The following is a 22,033-nucleotide window of genomic DNA, read 5'->3' as shown; positions in this document are numbered from 1 at the left end:
AGGAGAGGTAGTGGAGCGTCTAAGCTACTAAGTCTCACAGCGTCTCATTTCTGTTAGATTTACAATTCAGAGTTATTGAAATGTAATTAACACAATTCAGTATCAATTTTAATCAGAGCAACTAAGTTTATTCTAAAACATTCACAAGTGGGTGTCACAGAGAGACAGAAATAGAGAGAGCATGAGAACCTATTGAGGGTGATTCTCAGACCTCAGGGTCAAGTCACTGAGTCATCGTCCAGCAGGATGGTGTGTGAATCATCCTCAATGCACTTCCTGTTTCTCTGGATGCTGGAATGGAACAGAGAGGGGGTTTCTGTGATCTCTCTCTCTCTCTCTCTCTGTCCCCTCTATCTCTCTCTATCTATCTTTCTCAGTAGTTGTGCTCATTTCTGTCAAGACTTAGTGAGAGAAAGAGCGGACATCAGACAGAGAGGTGCTTTCATCATCAACTCAGCACTCACACTGGAAACAGAATTTGCTGGCAGTAACTCTGGTGTGTGTGTGTGTGTGTGTGTGTGTGTGTGGGCATATACAGTACACTCTTACTGATACTAGAGAACTCCAAAGAGACGATGGTACAGGGAAAAGGACATGGCACATACAGTATATCTGAATCACTGTGGGAGTGTCAGAGTAACCCAGCTGTTTAACTGTTTGACAGAGGAAACAAATGATTATCCTAATATTTAAGTGTTAACACACAACAGGCTGGGAAGACTGAAAAAGACATCAAAGAACAGCATGGAAAAAAAAAAATCTACAAATCGTCCAAAACTTGATATACTTTTGATGCTGAATTTATCAGAAGATGGGTACAATTCAAACTAGGTTATCATCATTCTTTCAGATACTATTCAATACTTGGTCTTAGCAAGACAAAATAAACTGCCACTTTTGATGGGAATCTCCCTGCAAGGAAGGAGCGTACTAAAGTTATGTTTTAGTAGCAATGGGAATGCTTTGGATTGAAAATAATGCAAAATTACTATCCATTAATCTACTCTACTCTGATCAACACCAGGCTTAAAGGAGAAGTTTTCACTAACTTATCTTTTTAAGATGCTTCACTGAAAAGGTCACTCATAGTGTACACGGGAGGTTTTAAATTTCCACATCACACTGTTAGATACATACTGGACAGTCAACTAGCTGTGATGTCACAAACTGAAAGCAGTTATCTCGAAAGATCCTAGTAACTATACCATATAATTGTGGAGGAGTGTCTGGAGTGTATTTTTTCCTTTTAAAAGTGATGTTTTCTGTGCATGTGAACTGCCCCAGTGAATTGGATGGAGTCAGTATATGAGGGTTGAGTATCTTTGTCTCCGTCTTGTTCTCAGTCCACTGTGAAGCCATGAACAGGCTGTCAGTGCAGTGAAAGACAAGTCTGACTATAAATCTGGATGCCAATTACATGGCCTCATTTAAATGGGCAGTGCTTTGTGCCTGGGTTGTTGTGCAAGCATGTGTGTGTGGAGCTGGCATGTGGCCAGTTCAGGCTGCACCAGTCTGGGATAGTTGGGGTGGAACTCAGACACAGAGAGAGAGAGAGAGCAGAGCAGGCTGAGCTCAGACGTGCACGACAAATATTGGTTTAGTTTCAAAGTGTTCCAGAGAGACTGAGAGAAGGTGTGTCTGTTTGCACACTGGGCTTCCACAGAGATGGTCATGTATGTACTTCTACGTGTTGGTAAGATTCAACCTAAATGGTCCATAATAGTAAATCTTTTCTGGATTTAGACTCCAGTGACACACAAACTCTTTTGTGCCACTATTGTTACATGTTACTATTACCATCGTATCTAATATAAAACTTATGGATCTAAGTATGAGTGCATTGCTGCAGTGTACTTTGTGTGAGCGTGTTAACTATTAACTAAAGAGTAATTAGCTATAAATGTATCATTTTTGAATGATGGTTGATATAAAGCGGTACCAAAGCTGGTTTTTTAAATCCATAAGCACAATCTTTCTCTAACCTTTTGTACTTTTGTGTGCCTTTGAACATAAGGGTAGCAGAAACAGAAAACAGCTTATATAAACACAAGACACAAGCACAAAGATAACACTTACCACCACCTTTATAAATGAGTAAATCCTAATTTGGTTTGTTGGACACCACAGTGGAGATATCATCTATCTAGTGCACCTGTAAGAGATGATTAATACTTTACTTTTCACATGCTACCGGCTCATCAACTGTCATGACTCTATCTCAGGTTCACACATTTAAATTCATTCATTGAGATGAAATTTTAATTATCTATTAACGGGGGCCAAAAAATATGAATCAAAACTGACATGAACACGGTGCACAGTACAGAGAGGAACATTTTAATAGACAGATAAACCAAACGATACGTTATTTTGTCCTTTCGCATTGTTTTACATTGTGCAGTTCTTGTTCTACATAGTAAAAATCTAAAGAGTGACAGATATTTCACAAACCGACCTTATAGATGAGATGTTTTACTGCTGCTATGTTTTGTTAGGCTACTGGTCACAACAGTATTTTTAAAAGTAATTCTGTCTATCCTTTTCTACAGAATGTGCTGGCCAAGGCATTGTATGACAACGTGGCAGAGTCTCCGGACGAGTTGTCTTTCCGCAAAGGTGATATCATGACGGTGTTGGAGAGGGACACGCAGGGATTGGACGGCTGGTGGCTCTGCTCCCTCCATGGTCGCCAAGGCATTGTCCCCGGCAACCGTCTCAAGATCCTAGTCGGCATGTACGACAGCAAGCAGCAGCCACATCCCTTGCCTTCCACGTCAGATTCAGCCACTTCCTGTCCTGTCTCCCTAGTACAGCGTCCACCCCCCCCTCACAGCACTTACGCCAAACCAACACCAGTTCCATCATCTACAGCCATCTCTACGTCCTCCTCCGGGTTCACCAACAAGCCCCTCCCCTCAACTCAGTACACGTCTATGCACCCAGCCTATTCCACCCCCAACCCTGCACAGTCCAATCCTGACTCTGTGTACATGATGCCAGCCTCCCACAGCCCCAAACCAAGTCCCCAAAGTCTGTACCAGATCCCCTCTGGCCCAAGTGGACCCGCTCCACAGGCCCAACCAGGACCCCCCAACAATGCTCCAGTTCTAGCCCAGAGACAGTACCAGCTGCCTGGGCAGGACATCTACCAGGTACCTCCTTCTGTAGGCCCAGGCCAGGGAGCAGCCCCACCTTCAGGAACAGGGGCTGGGCAGGATGTGTACCAGGTGCCCCCCTCCCTGGATAAGAGAAACTGGGAGAGCAGCAACAAGCCCCTGGGCAAGGTAAGGAAAAGTGGAACTTTTTTGGAATTTTTTGTCCATTCTAAGTTTATTTATTGTTAATATTTCCAACTTTGCTGTAGATCTCAAGTCTGTACAGGGTGTTTGTTGTTCTGCTGTCTGACTTCCTGTCTGGTTCGTTCTGTTCTGCTGTCCACTGTCAGAAACAGACCCAACATGTATTCTCTGCACAGCACAGCAGAGATCTACTTCTAGGAAGCTTCTTAAATGTGGAAAGGGATACAATGAAGTCCGGTGACTGTGTTGCTGGACTTCATTAATAATAGATGCTGACTGGCCTGGTGGAATATGGGGGTTAGGATGCACAAGCAGCAAGGATTATTTTTGCAGTCTGTTCGTACTGTAGTTTAGCAAGGACATACATCCCCTATCTATTATATTTTATTCCTCTCATTCTGGCCTCAGTCTTCTCATCATCCTCAACATCACAGTAGCATGAACCAAACAAGTTGGGTTACGACGTAAAAATAACTCATTACATACAAGATTACTGACATTAAAAGTAACTTGTTGCATTACTACATTATCTGCTGAGAAAAATAATGGGTTAGAGTACAGTACTTTCTGAAACATTATGGTAAAACCTCTTTTGCGACCTGTTGCTTATGTTGGTTATATTGTCCAGGCAGCAAGTAGCCAACTGTACATGTACCTTTGAATGTATTGACTCTACTGTCATTTTGTAGCCTTCTTTACAGCCCACAATCGGGAAGTCCACAGCCTGATGACAGATGCAATATAACATTTACAGCTCTTTATTTGCTAACAATCTGACAGTGAACTGGTCAGAAGCAGACAGTATTAGGCACAGACTGCACCAACCCGTCCATGTTCAAATCACTGATCAAAACCCTTTTCAGAACTGCTTTTAATCTTTGATGATAATGTGTTAATTTCCTTTTTTTTAAACATAATTTGCTTTAATTTAACTTTTAAGCATAATTGTCTTTGAGTGTTGTGAAAAGAACTATTTAACTAACATATGTTAATATCATTGTTATTGTTATTATTATTATTATTAGTAGTAGTATTTTACTAATACAAGCGGGATCAGACTGGGTTAAGGGAGCTATCATGGGTGACAGTAGAGAAGAGAAAGGGAAGAAAGGACAAGAGAGTCTCATTGGCTGTAGCTCATTCCCGGAGCTCCTAGTTGCCATTGATGATTGAGCAGTTCACAAGTTTTTTTTTACACAGCTTTTAGTAGGTGATCTCCATAACTAATATTGACTAGAAAATCTGGGTCAACATCCTCTAGTGTGAACCAACATATGGTGCTGAGACAAAGAGATGTTCTGCCTGCTCCCCTTGCTGGAGGTGGTAACCAGAGTTTTCAAGGGTTGGCTGGGTTAGACAGTTGGTGGGGTGTACAGTTGGAAGTGTTGGTGACTACAGTGGTGAGCTGGAGAGAATTGTTCTTACTTGCTTCCACCCTGCAAAAATGAAATCATGGTCCATTGCTTTGTTTCACAATGTCACTTCAGACATTGTCATATGCCAATTTCGGTAGATATGACCCATCCCTATCCGTCTGTGTGTTTTTGCTGGCATGTTGAAATTGATAATCTAATCAGGGAATAGTCCTGACTTTAAAGTGTCTTGGGTTATTATTCAGACATAAGACTGGTGCTAAATTGCCATCTGATTTATGCAAAGAAATGTCCATCATTTAAAACAGAAACCTGCCTGCCAATCATAATGAAGTATCACCAGTGACGATGAGAGAGATAAACTCATTACAAACCATTGAAAAACTACAAAATGTGTTGTCCTTGTGACAGAATCCCATAATGAACTTTATCCTAATTAATATACATTTTCACACTCCACATCAAATGCCCCACTAGACTGAAACAACATGCTGAATAGTTCCACTTGATGAGAAAGAAAACGTAGAGACGAATACCAAGCAGCAGAGAGACAGAAAAGGAGAAAAGGTAGAGAAGGTGTGTGTGTGTGTGCGTGCACGTGAGCATGTGCGTGCGTGTGTGCACGTGTCCGTGTGCGGAGGAGGAGGACCAGGGAAATAATGAAGTTGTAAATAATTCAGCACTGGTCTTGTGGTTGGGTGAATAAGCACTTTACTGCATCAGCAGGTGACAATGTACCGTGGGGAAAGCCCCTCCAGGCTTGCTGTAGCGCAGCAGGGAGCCATATGTGTACCACTGTTAGCCCTAGTGTTGTGTGTGTATGTGTTGGTGATGATGGGGATGTTGGGTCCAGCTGTGCCCCTGCTCCGTAACATATGACCTCATCTCCACTCAACTGTCTGTAACTGGCGCTAAAGTGAAACAGTAAAATCTGACTGCAAATTGCTACTCGTTTAAACTATATGCAAACCACATTGTTAAAAGTTAGTTTATTCTAATGTCCAGATTTTTTTTTGATATATCCTTTGCCCTTCCTTGTTCATTTACCTCAAAGTATAGCCAGGCAGGACTCCTGCTGTTTCCTTTGTCAACCAAAACTGATGATGGAGGCTCTGTGTGTGTGTGTGTGTGTGTGTGTGTGTGTGTGTGTGTGTGTGTGTGTGTGTGTGTGTGTGTGTGTGTGTGTGTGTGTGTGTGAACTTGCCGTCAAAAAGGCAGAATGTGGCAGAAGATTGATATCAAAACTGTTTCAAATGATTAGAATTGATATAGAAAAATCGATATTTCTGATGGTCACTTTTATGATGTGTTGGGGACAAGCCTGTCTGCAGTTTTTCATCTCACAGCTCATTGTCGTTGGTTATTGTTATACTGTTCCTCACTTCAATGTGTTAAACATGACCACTGTTTAATCCACATCTATATTGCTTTGTAAAAACAAGGTTTTTATCAACAGTAGCACCTCTCCTGAGAAGGGCAGCTCTAGGGAGATTCTGAGATGTGGGGTTTCGCCTTAAAATCTAGGGGCCAGGCTTTGATTTATAAAGATTCAGTATAACTAGTGCTATATAAATGCATTGATATTAATAGTATAGGGTAATAGTAATAACATTACTAATACTATTAATATTAACAATAGTAATAATAATGTTGCTACTATTATTATTATTAAAATTATTATTATTGTTGTTGTTGTTATTGCTAGTATTATTATTGATGTATTATTATGATCTCCAGCACCAAACTGCTGCACATCATCTTGTTGTTGAGAAAATGAAGCTCGGTATCAGGGACATAAGGCATCACTGGTGGGTTGTGCAGGTTTCCAGTTTTGCTGGTCCGATCCTGTCTACAGGCTTCAACTGGTTTGATTTTTTGACAACTGACTGAAGGTGTATTTGTAAGGTAAAATGGAGAGAACTAGCAGCATGAGGCTAGTCAGCTCTGACGAATAGATGCAACAAATACAGTAATGATAATGAATGCCTGGGGGCACTGTGAATGAAGTGAATAAAAAAACAACAACTGACCATTTAGTGCAGGAAGACTTAAACATTAAATTGTGTAAAACATCATGCAGCAGCTGAAAGATTTTGTTTAGAGCAATTATCAGAAGGAAGTAGATACTAAAAGTATGTTGAAGGGAGATCCTGTTTTGATCTGATACTTCCTAGCATGCCTTTATAAATCTGCATAGAGTATAGTATGTAAAGTGAGATAATAGAGGCAGGTGTGCAAATAAGGTGTCCAAAGTGTTTTCCATTGAGACACAAGCATTAAAATTTGGACATACTTGAACACTGTGTTTGCATCTCGGAACCTCACATTTTTAATTTCAACACCAACATTAACAGGTTTGATCTCATCTAGAGATCTGCTGTGTCACCTAGCTATCAGCAAAAGTAGACAATGAAAATAACTGGTTCATAGTCTTAATGACTTAAAGCCAAACTCTCGCCAAAAAGCAACCGAGGCTTTATTTGGGATTGAACGTGAGTCAAACCTTCGTGTGAAAGCATAATTACGACGAAAGAGGCACTTTTAAGATTTACCGTAGTTTCGGTTTTGGGCACGTTAATTTTGAACGGGAGTGCATGGGGCAAGACATGCTAGCATCAAAATCGCTATTTTTAGAACACTAAGAAGGCTCGACACAACATGAAACTTTGCTTGTAGCATCACCAGGGTCTCTACACATGAACAAGAGCATTGAGAACATTGTTTGTGTACACAGAGTTTATGAAAAAGAAGGTTTTACTCACGTTAGCTGCTGCGCTCCTGCGCGTTGCCGTCATGCCAGACAAAAAGTGTCGATCCCCGAGTGCGACCTGAGCGGGGCAACAGGGCTGGCAAAAAAACAACTTTAAGATTCCAAATTTGACCTTGAAATTCCAAAAAGGGCAGAATAAAACACCTGATAGTAGTAATAAATAGGCAGATTTTGAATTTGAATTGTCTCATGTCCTGGTTGTATGGGAGAACATACAGTATATAAGCCAGGGAACAGACTTGTTCAGAACACCTGAGTGCTCTTCATGGAGTGAATGCCTATCCATTAAATCTTGTTTTACCTCAGTTTCTATCACAATCCCTCTTCACCTTCTTTGCTTACTCCATAAGTGGGGTTCTTTTTCTTTTGAAGTGTAGAGTTTCCACAGTTATTCCTGTTGTTCCACCATTAACTGGGTACAGTTACCAGGGAAAACAATGCCTCTTCCAGATTTGGTTCCACAATGGCAGACTCACCGTCTTTGTTCTTAAATTTGACCTTCATTTTGAGTCTGGTGGGCAGGCAAAATAGCATAGTAAAAGCAAAGTTTACAGGGAACCAATCTATACGCAGATGTTGTCATTCCTCTACAGCCATTACACTGTGCAATCAGTATTAACTTCAGAATGCCAAGAAGATGCAAACAAGTTGTCTTTTGGCAGTTCAAAAAGCAGCTAGCAGATAGCAGCCAACTCAACAAAGACCAGCAACCGAAAATGTCTGGGCGCTCCTTACCCTCTGAGCTGAGGATGCAATCAACCACCATATATACCAGGGACAGAAAATGATTGTTATTGCCTTGCTATGCAGTTGTTAATGTTTACAAATCGCCACCCAATGCATATAGACTCATAACAGCAAAAAAAGTAATTAAGAGTATTTGCCCAGTCCTGGTCTCTGCTGTCTTACTCTCTCCCTCCATCTTTCCCATGACCAGATATTATATTCAGTCCTCTCCAGACATCACAGGTGATGTTCTGCTTCCGCTGCTGCTCCACTTTCCTCTCGTAGCTGTTTTTCCACTTTCCATCTTCCTGCTTGAGGAGAACAATTATGCCGATGTTGTTTGGTTCAGTGTAAAAAAAAACAAAGCCAGCATAATGAAGGGTCTTCATTTTATTGGTATTGCACAGTCTCTGTGTAAAAGGGGTTACAGACACACTCACTCCTGCTAGTCATTACAAGATAAGGAATTCCTGCTGAGAGAAGACTCCAAACAAACTCTCGTCCATCCACTCATACACACATTCAAACATAGGTATGTAGGAATTGGAGAGGGGTGAAAACTACAGCGTCTGTGTCAACATGGAGAGAGAGACTGATGAAGGAACTGAGCAAAGAGGCGAAGGGAGCTCCAGTTGCAGAGTCTCAGCTGCTGAGGAAGGCTCCAGCTTGGCTTTACATACCAAATGCCTCTTTGGAAGACTGTTCAGACAGACAGCAGTATGCAGCAATCAGTTCGTCTTTACAAACTGTCGTGTAAATATCAGACACAGCCTGCACCGACCAAGGGGGTAGTCACAAGAATCATGTGAGGGGGATTCCAAACTGTGAAAACATGAGAAGAAGAAAGCCAGTAGATAAAATAAAATATAACAATGTAGGGGGCCAGGAGCCCATATTTTAAGTGGATTTATTTTTGACAAACTGGCTGATAGAGCCTGGCAGATATAAGATAAACTGATTAGCAATGAACCAGTTCGGTACATGAATCAATAGCCCCATTCACACTGCTCTTTGAGTGTGGGAATCCTGTGTCAACTCTCCGTATCCTCCTCTGTGTTAAAGTCTCGGAGGCAGTGAGGGGTGGCAGTGAGGGGTGGCAGTGAGGGGTGGCATTTCGCTGCGGCCCTGATGCACCTCCAGAGGTATTATCAGAGACGCAACATTGGCAAACCGATCCAGTGTGAATGGATAAGAGGGTGTCGGTCTGACAGTGTTCACAGTCTGATAACTACACAGGTCCTTCACTCAACAGAATAAAGAGAAATGTCTCGCAAAGCAACGTTACAGGACCAAACGGCAGTAACGTAGTAACTGGTAGTGTCTTTGGCAACTTAAATGAGAAATGACAAAAATGACAGATATGACAAAAATACCCCAGTTATACGTGGAGAAGTGACTGTCATCCTGTCTGTCCTACTGACTCTTATTAACTCACCAAGTGTTTGTCTTCTTCCATTATTGTGTTGTGTTAGTAACTGTCTTGATAAAAATCACTGCGACAGTCTGCCTGTCCGACCGAGACTTCAGTGAGTCACACAGTATTATTAAAGTTAGTATGGTTATTTATTTTTTTATTTATTTATTTCAATTTTATTTTTGTATGTATTTATTTAATAAGTAAGGTACAATCATGACCCTACACATACGAGCTGAAGACAATCGTGTGTGTGTGTGTGTGTGTGTTTGAGAAAGAGAGAGTTTGTGCCCTGTGGAGTTCATTCGAGTGCCTGCAGTGGACTCATTTTCTGCACTGGTAGTGTGTAAAGAGTAGCAGCCTGTTCCAGACAGGAATGTTGCGCCATTTTTCCGCCTCGCCATTCTGTACAAGTGGTGTGAAGCATCTACTGGCAGCAGAAGTACTAAGACGGCAGAATCAACCTCAGTCAGGGAGCCAGCATGACGGCACAGTGTGACTTTTCTTGACTACATGTAATATGTGTAACCCATAACTGAGGGATTAAAAAAAAAAACAGCTAGCAGGCAGTTAGCAACTGATTCAAAGAAGATGAACTACAGTTGAAAATGTGTGAAAATAGGGGAGACAACAAGGTCCAGGAGTTCCTTAACCTCTGAGATGAGGCCGGAACGACCACCATACACTAGTGACAGTGAATGATTGTTACTGCAATCTGATTTGGTTGTAGTTGTTTAGAAGAGGCTGCTTTACTTGTGTGTTATTTGTCACACTGTACACTGCTGCTGCGTTACACGTCACACCGGTCAGACCACTGTAGTTTTCACTGCCAAATAGAATTGACTCTTTATCAACATTGTTCATTGTCCAGTTGTCAGGCATCTAGTTTGAGGTGGTTGGCTTAGTGGTTATAGTCTCTTATTTGATAAGGTGTCCAGTTTGAAAAGTATGTCACCACCTGTGTAAGACACACACATACACATACACCCACACATATACATAAACACAGAATTGGTTATATAAACTGCAATAAAAACAAAGAGAATTAACACATTTGAACATCAAACTGTATCTAAATTGATTCATATGAGAAGTGCACTATAGGCAAACGTAGAGACTGTAACTTCTCAAATACTGTAAGATTTCAGTCAGAACTCCCTTTATGTTAATCTGTAGACAATTTCAGGGTGCTTTATGTAACAATTAGTAGACATGTACATGGTTTCCTCTACATGTAATTGATTGTGGCGCACCGCCATGGCAAAATAAAAGCCGCCACACCTTCAGAATAATGTTGGGGTTTTTTTTAAACCTTGTTTTTATGTTGTTTTATGTTGAAAAACCAACACCGGAGTCACCACCTGCCTGTCTAGCTGCGGCGCGCGAAAGACGAAGAGAGTAGAGACAACAGTCTGACGTGGAGGGAGAGAAAAGGGTAAAAGAAAGGTACCTAAGCTAGGTTATATATTTTTATAGGCCTATATATACAGTTTTGTTCAAACCAGTGAAAACGACCTTAATGTATAGATGGATTAGGCTACAGAAAAAATCCTGAGTGGGGATAAATGTGTTATTGATTGGTTAATACAGGATACGCATTATTTCTATCATTATTTCAGAGAGATTCTTATCGACGCGTTCAGTGAATTGGGCTGAATCTCGTGGTATAGGCCACGCCCATTTCCGCCTACCGTCTTTTTTCGCTACGTCGCAAAATGTCGAAAACCTACTTTTTCGAACTCCTCCCAGGCGATTTCACCGATTTGCACGAAACTTAGCACACAGCATCTCTGGACCCTCCTGACAAAAAGTTATTAAAGGATTCTAATTAAAATAAATAATTTTGAAGTTATTAAATAACAAAATCCTGCAGATTTGGCTCAAAACAGGAAGTGTTGGATATTTCCACAGTAGTCTTATCAAATGACATGAAACTCAGGATACTACTTCCCCATGAGCCCCTGAGGCCCTGTGCAAAATTTTAGGTGATGACCACAAGGTGGCGCTCTTTAAACTGATGTATTTTATATCTCCACAACGGTGCATCGGAATAAGACGAAACTTGGTACATTTATTGTCAGTGCCCTCCTGAGGACATCTGACAAAGGGTTTGCCGATCCACCACTAGGTGGCGCTCTGGCGTCACTTTAATTGTATAATTGGCCCTGTGCCCACACCATAACACTTATGGAAATGAAATTCATAGAGGTGCTATAGAATGGCCCCTGTGACTCACTCACCGAAAATGACCACCAGGTGGCGCTATTTTCAATGCAAAAGCGTTTTTGGCTCATAACTCCCACTTAATATGTTGCATATTATAAAACCTCATCCCTACGTGTTCCCTGCATTCAGCTGAATTGTTTGGTGTAGGCCACGCCCACTTTTGCAGTAACTTTCCGTTTGCAAAATCGCGACAAAAGAAAAACGTACTTTTTCGAACTCCTCCTAGAGAATTTGACCAATTTGCACCAAACTTTGCATGTAGCATCTGTAGACCCTCCTGACAAAAAGTTATCAAAAGAATTTTGATAGGCCTTAAAACGCCTGAAATATAACATGACAAATTCCTGCATATTGTGTTGAAAACAGTCAATCTTGCATATTTTTACAAAATACTATCCGATCATCACATAAATGTTCATAATTGTGTGGTATCGCCTATTGATGGTCTGTGTAAAATTTGGTGCAAATCGGCCCTTAGATGGCGCTCTGGTCGCAGTCTAATCATTTTGAATGGAAAGTAAATGGGGAAATCTTCAAGTCCTCTTCAAAACTCATCGACCTTCAACCTCTCCTTATCCCTCATACTTTGAGCTAGACACACCATTCTAACTTTTAAAGAGTCAGAAGACCTCAAACTATTGGGCATGTATTCAGTTTTTAAAGTACACGTTAGCCACACCTGGCCTGCTATCATCATCAACAGTGTCAGCAACAGAGTTTTGTCCAGTGTTAGTTTTGTAGAAGCGTGTGCCTTTTAGAGATGCTTCATTAGATCAGAGTTGCTTACAATGGACTTGGACAAATGAGATTAAAACAGTGTCTGTACTTCCATTTTGAAAACATCAACTTTCCCTCCGGACTCACCATGGCCGCAGTTCCCCTCTGCTAGTTTGAGTGTGTGAGGCTGCTGTGTGCGTGTGTGGCTTGTGTGTAAACAGAACATTGCCACTGATTGGCTTAAGAACTCTCACTCAATGTTAGGGAGCCAATCATCATCACTTATGCGGTTGTCTCGCTCCTCCCTCCTCCCTCACCGGAGGAAAAAAAATTTCAGACCATCGACTCAGTCTTTGTCCGGGGAATTATGCAACAGTTCGCACAATTTTTCTGACTTCAGCGTACATTATTCACACCAACAATAGCAGGCCACCGAATTATAAAGCAACGACTTCCTCAGCGGAAGGTGTTGCTTGAGCAAGCCCCGACGGCAGCAAGCCCCGACGGCAGCATGCATCGACAGCAGCAGGCCCCGACGCGCGTGGACTGCGAGGGCCCGTTCAACGCTGCTTGCAGCTTTAATTTTTATTTTATTTTTGTACCGTTGACACTTGTTAAAGAGAGATTACTTTAGGCCTAATAAAGCATGTCGAGTCTTTGGTTATACAGTAGAGAGAGATATTATTTTGTTGTAGATTAATTTTTAACTGTAAAACTTAATTTTCTATTGATAGAGGAAACCTGTTACGTTTCAGATACACGTTTTGAACAGCACGACATAACGTTAGCTTAGGTAATGCCCAGGTCATTTTCTGCCATGACTCTTTTCTGGTTACATTTTCAGATGAGTATATGAAACTATTTTCAAAAGAAGAGAAAGGTTCCAGAGGAAGAGAGTCAGGTAACCTTACATAAAGGAGAGGCTCAATGTTCTTGACTTATTGTCCTGATGTTATTCCCTCAAGTCAATAGAAATGATAATGATGTGTACCATGATAAGTGTAATATTTAAATATTCCTAACATTACCTGCGTGGTATTGGTGATGTGAACGAATTTAACACTTCCCAATATTATATTAGATAAGAGCACAGGTAGAAGTAGTGCAGGAGGTGAGTGGAGGAGAGAAAAGAGGAGAGGCAGAGAAGGAGGTTGAGGTATTCAGTATAGATTAGTTTAGTTATTTAACTTATATCTTGAATTTGTTGTTGTTGTGTTTGTTGTTTTGGCCAAGTGATACTGCAAGATCCTATTTGCAATTATTATTTTCAAGCCATGTACCGGATCCCTATAGTAAATAATGTATTTAGAAAAACATTCAGTTTGAAATAGTCATAATTTCACATTTCAAAATTCATGTTGCCGTCGTCGTCGTCACCACCCCTCTTCCACTCGGGCAGACCTCCCCCTCGGTTTAAAAAAATCCTTGAGGAAACCCTGATGTACATGTATTAATCACTCCTTTATTGTCAACCTGTGAGTTGATTATAATGGTAGATGAAAAATTAGACCTTCCCTGTCTCTTGCTGTTGCCTATACGATTTGATTTGTGAAAATAGTTTTATTCTGCTGGACTGCTGGAAAAATGCTTTACAAAATCATAAATTAAGTCTCGCTGTAGTCCACAGGGCCTTTCGAAAATTGAGAAACAATCAAAATTTAGATCAAGGATTCTGATGTTGTGCTTTTATTCCTCTTTCTTTATCACTAGTCCCTCACCCCTGAGGTAAATCCATCCATCTGGATTGTGCCAGGATTGCCAGACGGCCAGTCTGAACATGCACACATGGACAGAACACACACACACACACACACACACACAATCACACACACACACACACAAACATACCAGTCATGCCATGTGGTGTTGGAATCCAGTTCAGTGGGGGTACACTGTGTTGGTGCTCTTTTGGAGACATGTCTCCCCCTGCTAATCTGTTAAGACCCCCTACACGGCCTCTTGGTGCTTATGTGTGTGTGTGTGTGTGTGTGTGTGTGTGTGTGTGTGCCACATTGCTAGCACACTATTCATAGCCTCTGGCTCCAACTCTCTCTCATTCGTTCTCTCTCCTCTGAGCTGTTGTGTCTTTGTTTTTATTTCCTTGTCTTGCTGGGTTGGGTTCATCACCATCAGTGGTAACTCTCTAAAGGAGTGACTTATCTGACTTCAGTAAGCCAAGTCTTTAACATTGAATGTGCTCACTTGTATATGTGCCCATGTTGCTTTGTGGATAAACACATTAACAGTGTAATTGTGTGAGGAAAACAGAGTAGAGGTGTGAATGTTAAGCTGTCAGACAATCAGCCAACAATCTAGAAGACTATGTTTGATCTGTCCTTGTAGCCGATTACACATTTGATAGTGGTTGGAGCTGATGTGACAAACTCTACTATTTTACAGTTGCTGAAATCAGTGTCATTGTGTGTGAAACTGTAGAATTAAAGGTCCCATATCATAAAAAACAAGTTTTCTCTGCTCTCAATATATACAAGCTGGTCCTTCCTGAGCCTGCCAACTCCCAGAATGAGGAAAACCAGTGATTCCTGCATGGTCTCTGCAGCCCACCCACTGGTAACACGGCGCTCCTACAGGCTGTTCAGATTCTGCTCCTGTCGTTACGTAACGATAGGAGTCATTATCATAGGCTCGCCTTCTCTGAGGTGATAGGAGATATCAGAGAGGGGGGCGTTCATCCCCGAGGTGAAGTTCGGTGTGTCCAGCGGTGAGACAGCAGTGTTTCACAATGTTGTCGCTCAGAGTTAGACACACAATTGCTCTGTTGTTGGTTGTAATAATCAACTTAAGTGCCTATATTCTGTCCCAGCTACAGAACAACAGAAGAGACCGTGGTTGTGTTTCATTTTTAACGACAACGTGCCGGCTGCGGTTCGTGTTAGTTTGTATGTGTGTGCTAACCACTTCACATCAGACTGCTTCAGTAACGAGAGTCAGTACAAAGCTGGCTTTGCCTCAACACTGACCCTCGTAAAAGGATCAGTCCCAACCATACCGGACCCAGCAACTGCACCTGAGCCACAGGTAAGTGTCGCCGCGGTTTGATAGTATTTACAGTTGCTGACGAGTATGGTGAAGTCAGCTGGAAATTGGCTAACCAGTTAGCTCCACTTGGATCCGCTATGCAATGGCGTTTGAAGCAAGTTTAATGTTAATAATATAACGAGGGAGCTTGGTTGTCACAGTAAAAAGTCTGGAAACATGTGCAGACTGGAGACAGAGACGATGTGAACAGTGTCCAAGAGTTTGTGTTGGAGACAAACACAGCTTTCGCTAGCTGTTAGCCATTAGCTACATGGTAGTAACTGTAACAACACATACAAACAAACTAACATTATTTAGATACACTGACCATTCTGAAACGCCCTGCTGCAGCCACAGAGTCTGTAATACTTCAGGAGCCTCTCCGCGAGCCATAGTGTTACATCTAAAGTAAACATTAGCGCGTGCTACCGTTAGCATAAGGGGCTTCCTCTCCCTGAGAATGAAGTAGCAGGAAGTGCTCCCCAAGTAGGCGTTGACAGACGGAGCTCATTAGAGTGCTCTGAATAGAGCTCAGCAGAGCGACTTTTAGACAGCTGGAATTCAGGACCACGGATGTGTTTGGGGCAATACATATCAAATACAGATTTGGACCTCTGACAGCTGTGTGAAATTGATGAAAAACAGTATAATATGGGACCTTTAAGAAGTCTGATAGAGTACACTGTATATGTGCATACATACAGTGTATAAATGCATACAGAGCTGCATACATGTATGCATATATGCATGTTTATATCATGAACTGTACAAATACAGTTTGGTCAGAAGTTGTAAAGAACATGTATATCATGGCAGTCTTCTGTTCCAATGATTTCTACAGCTCTCATTTTACTGTGATGGAGTGACTTTTTCGTCACAAAAAAACATTGATGAAGTGTGGGTCAGTGTTGAACTTATCATAGGTTTTCTGAAAATGTGACCAAATCTGCTGGATCAAAAATATGCATAGGGCTCATGTAAAACACTGTGGACACTGACACGTGTCTTCCAGCTTCTAATTCATTGGAGTCTTGCTTTTTGGTGGTTTTTGGTTGACTCTTGACCGTCCTGACCAGTTTTCTCTCAGCAGCAGGTGATAGTTTGTGTTTTCTTTCTGATGGTGGCAGTGACTCAACTGTGCCATGCACTTTAGACTTACAAACAGTAGTTTGTACAGTTGATCTTGGGACCTGTAGCGGCTTTGAAATGGCTCCAAGTGACTTGTGCTCTTTAGACTTCCATTTTTAAGTGTGTGTGGCTGAGTCTAATGGCTGTATAAAACAAGCCCTCTTCAAATGGGCCCAGAAAAGTCACCAGCTGTGATCAATCAGAATCATTCAGAAGAAGAACCTATAACAAATTCAGACTTGAAGCAATTTTGTTTCGTGTGACAAAGTAGTATGTGTTCCACTCATTCCATCACAGAAAAATAAGAGTATAGAAATCATAAATGAAGTAGAGATCATTGGAACTCAAGACCACCATGATAAACATGTTCTCTACAAGTCTGTGTTATCTTTTGACCACAGCAGTACATCTGCTACTGCATATAATCAAGAGGTTTGTATAAAATATCTTTCAAAGTGAGTCTACCCTATCAGAAGGCTAAACAAAAACAAAACTTGTTCACATAGTACAAAATCTCTTCTAGCCCTTGAGAAAGGAAACAGTTTTCCTGTATACATACCACATTATTGGTAAAGCCTCTCCACTAAAACAGGCAGAAACAAAGCAGAGTGAGAGCACAGTATAGAATTAGGATCTGAGGCATGTCCCTCAATTCAGAAAAACCACCAAACCCTCCTACTATAATTAAGCCTCTCTCTATTTATCCTCTTTTCTTTTTGAACTTCACATCTGTTATTTTTCTCTGCTGCAACTTCATGTATAGAAAGTCTATTTATCTCCCTGTTTGGTTACAGTGGTCATTTTTTAGCTGGGAGATTGGGCTTCATTTGAGAATGTCCTGTATTTACCTGCATACACTACAGAGAATATTTCATCCCACTTTTTGTATCTGGACCAAAGACTGCACCAGGTGTCTCTTGACTGTCCTTCACACATCAGAGGAAAAGAGAGAAAGAAAAGCAGAGGAGGAGGGTGCTGCTGGGAAGGAGGTATTGATATTACTTGGGGTAAAGGTCATCTGTTGAACAATGACTTGTGCTTGACGTCATCATACACACCGAACAAAAGAGTGAACATCCCAGCTTGTGCTACGCACAGCCCTGTGTTATCACGTGTGTGTGCATATGTTAGGTCAGAGAAGCTGCAGCTTTTATGAGGCCACTGATTTATTCTGAGAACACGACACACAGAGTATTTTCTTTGGTGAGTATGTAGGTCATAAAATCTGAAAGTATACAGCCATCCTCAGGCTAGAGTTTTGTGATGAGACATAAGAAACGAGGCGTTGAGCAATCGGGGGGGTTGTTCTGTGTATTCAGCTTGTCAGAGCTTTATAATCAAAGTCATGACACTGTATTCAACATAGCTGTCAGATACCGGTGTTATTACAAATGTATGTTTGTCTGCTGAAAAAAAAAAAATCTACAAAGAACTTTGAGCCATACTAACAATAAATATATTCCTGAAATGAAATTACAATATATAGATATATACATCTTATCAAATCATTCAACATACATATTTGATATTTACCTCTGTAGACATTGTAGGATGATGTCAGGTTTTTTTTTTTTAATTGGTTGTTTATTCTCTAAATAAACAAAAGAAGAATAAGAGAAATATAAAGGACAGCACTTGATTGTAAAAAAACCCTGATTAGGAGACTTGGTGTCAGTGCTTAAGTCTCTGATGACTTGCTGATGGGGGCTGGTGTTGCAGTACACCTTGGCTGCCCTGTTTTCTTCATGGCCCTTCCTGATATCTATGGATATACACTGCCATCCCTGTAGTCCAGAGCATTCTGTCGATATTTTGTTATCTTGTGTTGTTCCATTCCCGTTTGCATGTCTCCACTTTTTTATCACAGTCTTCTATAAGGCACTTCAGTAAATCGCCGGAGAATTGTTCTGACATTACCTGATGTAGAATGTCCAGTTCCGCACGTGTCTTGGCCAATTTATGCTATTCTGGTGAGACCTTTCATGGTCCTTTGCTCTCCTTCAAAAGGATACATTGGGCTATATCTGTTGTGATGTTTTGGATAACCTGCAATTAGCATACCTGTGTAGTTTCACTGGGATTTTGCCAGAATACATGCTGAAGAAGGGCGTCTCTGTGGCAAGAATAAACAGTTTGATGGGACTGCTGTCCTTTATTTTTCTTCTTTTTATTCACTACAAGAGGGATTCAGTACCCTGTGCTGAAGCCCACCTGCCACCTTCCTCATCGGGAATGATAGTGTTTGTTTCATTCAGCATATAAGGGAAATGTGACCAAAGGATGTCTCTCCTCTGTGAAGATGAGGCAGTCATCATTTGTGAGGCCAGCTGCCAGCAGCAGCTCTGCAGCAGCAGTTGGCTTTTTAAGCAAACTGGATTTAGTAGTGGCTTTCATCTTGTTCACAAGTTGTAGTGAAAGCTGTTATTTGCATGGGCACAGGACATGCTTTGAGGGAGCCTCTGAATCAACATGTTCAGTGACAAAATGAATCTGTCCTGGGATAATAACCGGGAAGAAAACTGTTCTCGTTACCACAACATGATATGCCTCCGGCTAATAAAAGCTAAATTCGATTGCTTGTCTTTTGTCTTGCTCGAGATAGAATAATAATAAGAAAATACTCATAGATAAGACACTGGCATGAATTTCAGAATTGCTTCTGTGTTTTGTCCTTGACAAGACATGCAGTTAAAACATTTTTCTACAATGAGACCTCCTAAAGGGATTAAACGCCTCAGTAGAACTACACACACACACACACACATGCACAAACAGATCATTTTGTGTTAGTGTGTGAGTATGTCTATTCTCTGGGGTGCAGACAGGTGATCAATAACATGGGTTATCTGACACAGGGCTGGAGATGGTGTGTGTGTGTGTGTGTGTGTGTGTGTGTGTGTGTGTCTGCAGGACACATCTGGCATTCAGCTAAGTGTGATCAAAACTGTTGAAAGCAATGACAATGAAGATAATTGTGTGTGTGTTTGTGTGTGTGTGTGTGTGTGTGTGTGTGAGAAAGAGAGAGAGAGAGAGAGAGACAAAGACTGACAAAGAATTAAAGGGAAACCAAGTCAGAAAAAAGAAATAAAGATGATTTCTCATCATTTTAGGAATGTGTTCTACATCTGGAGGTAGAATTATTCCTCAGTACATGTTTTTGTTCTAATTTCAGCTCCTGCTGTAAGAATAGAGAGAACATGTCATTAGGCAGACGAGTTGAAGGCAAAGGGAAGGGGAGGAGACTTGGGCTGATTTGTACAGACAGGTTGTCAGATGGATGGTTTTGTCATTTATCCCTGTGTGTCTCACACACAGCATACCTCTGACAGCCAGTGAGCTGAACAAATATTATCAGAGACTTTCCATTAATCAGGGCTGGAGCTGAGTGAGATTAAACAATGATTTGAATCACAAACACAGACAGGTCTGATACTGATGATGACTATCTGCAGGTAGTATATTGTAATAACAGTATTTTACTTTAGATTATTCTGCTAACATGTTACATGTTTACATTTATGCACCTCATATGATGACACTTAAGGTTTTTGGCACCAATAGGCTTGGCTTCTGTTCTAGTACACAGCACGGCCAATTGCCACAGAACTGATAGCATACTGTCCCTTAGCAAAAAGTAGTATACTTGAAGTTCATTTTATTAAGTATGCTTGAGTATAAGTATAAATATAGCAAGTATACTATGGACCATGTACTTGTAGCGTACTAGAAAGTATACTAATTTAATACTTCTTTGGACTGAATTGGAACATTTTAAGTTTATAAAAGTACTTTATAAGGTCATTTTAAGTTTGCAGAAGTACACTTTACAAGTACAAGTATACAACAAGTACACTCATCTATATACTACTAGTGTACTAAGTATATACTTCTTGTCCACATTTTAGTTTATTAACATGTAAGTTTGTAACAGGGGTAATACCTCAATGCAAACGTGTGTAGTGAAAAACATTTTTATTCTGTTCACTTAAATGTAAGCACAAGTCAACGACTTCACCTTAATCTATACTTTGATCAAGACACATTAAGTATTAGTACTTGTAATTTGACAAGTTCTAGCCAGAAATTTGCCATTTATCACCACACATACCAACAGCTTAACAGACGGGAAGTCTCTCCCAGAAAACACCCCTTCACTCACGGTGCCAACATTTTTATCATCTTTGTTAACTCGACACAATTTAACCACAGAACAAGGATGAGAATTAATCTGCAACCGTCTTACACATCATCTTATTCACAACCACATTCACGAACCATAATTACACCAACAACAACAGAATACCCAAGAGTCTTTGCGCCACAGTCCACAGTATACTAAAGTACAAGTATAAGCTTTAGCATAAGTGTAAGTCTAAGTATTAATGTACTTAGTCTTAGACTATTCTTTATACTTTTCAGTATAAGCCAAGTATACTTCACTAGACTATTCTTAAGTATATAAAATATAGTATATAAAAAGTACACTTCAAGTATACTGTCCCAGTTTTGGTATAAAATAAGTATACTTGTTGTACACTTGAATAAACTACTTTTTGCTAAGGGGTGAGCTAGTTCATGTTGTGTTTTTGCAAATATCCCACTGTTGGGAAATGTACTTGTTATCTTTCTCTTTCATCTTTCTGCACCCAATTCACTGTGGTAGCTTAATATGACTAGTATGAAGGGCAGGGAATATAACACTTTCCATCAGCCTCTTATTTATTTGTTGTACATATTAATGTTATAAGGAGAAATGTGTAAGATATGGCCCAAATCTTTGCCTAAGCACAAGTTCACTGAAACATTTTAATTCAGTCATTATCTACTCACACCAATGCTTATGGAAACTCAGGCGAGGTTTCATAGTTCACAAAACATTTCTGGAGCATCACAGCAAAACGGCACTGCAACATTCTCCTGATCAGTTGAAGTAGCTGGGGACTTGATTTAAATCAGGAGAGAAGCCAAACTGATTTCAAATCAAGCATTTTGAAAGTGCAGGGATGCTAACACTTTTAGCTTAGCAGCTACGGTGAAGATTTGGCTTGGATATAAATAATGTCTTTTAGAATCAATCAATCTTTGGGCATCCAGAGATTTGCATGTTCGGTCAGATAACTGTGTTGGTGCTGATAATATTTGGTTGATGAAACGTTCTGTTAAATGACAGAAGACAGAATGATGAAATGATACAGAGAGAGCTATCTGTGCTACTTTTGTAGTGTGTAAGTTGTATACCACAGCTGTTGTGTTTTCCCAGGCCAGATAGTTGACTGTGCACTCAAACCATGTAATGCGAGTTTAAACAGACACACAATAGGGCAGCCTGGTTCCCACGACA

The 22,033-nt window shown here is 40.7% G+C and overlaps 1 protein-coding gene across 3 annotated transcripts in view; it reads left to right on the top strand.

Moving 5' to 3' along the window:
- The window catches only part of bcar1 (BCAR1 scaffold protein, Cas family member), an 84,026-nt gene that overhangs the window by 49,532 nt on the left and 12,461 nt on the right, over positions 1–22,033 (top strand). For all 3 annotated transcript variants that reach the window (XM_030425702.1, XM_030425704.1, XM_030425703.1), the window contains exon 2: positions 2,550–3,284. In XM_030425702.1, the coding sequence (XP_030281562.1) occupies positions 2,550–3,284 (735 nt within the window). The remainder of the gene's footprint in view (positions 1–2,549; positions 3,285–22,033) is intronic.

Source organism: Sparus aurata, chromosome 8 (assembly GCF_900880675.1).
Source record: "Sparus aurata chromosome 8, fSpaAur1.1, whole genome shotgun sequence".
In the NCBI taxonomy this organism is placed as follows: domain Eukaryota; kingdom Metazoa; phylum Chordata; class Actinopteri; order Spariformes; family Sparidae; genus Sparus; species Sparus aurata.
This window is presented reverse-complemented; position numbering and strand designations above follow the sequence as displayed.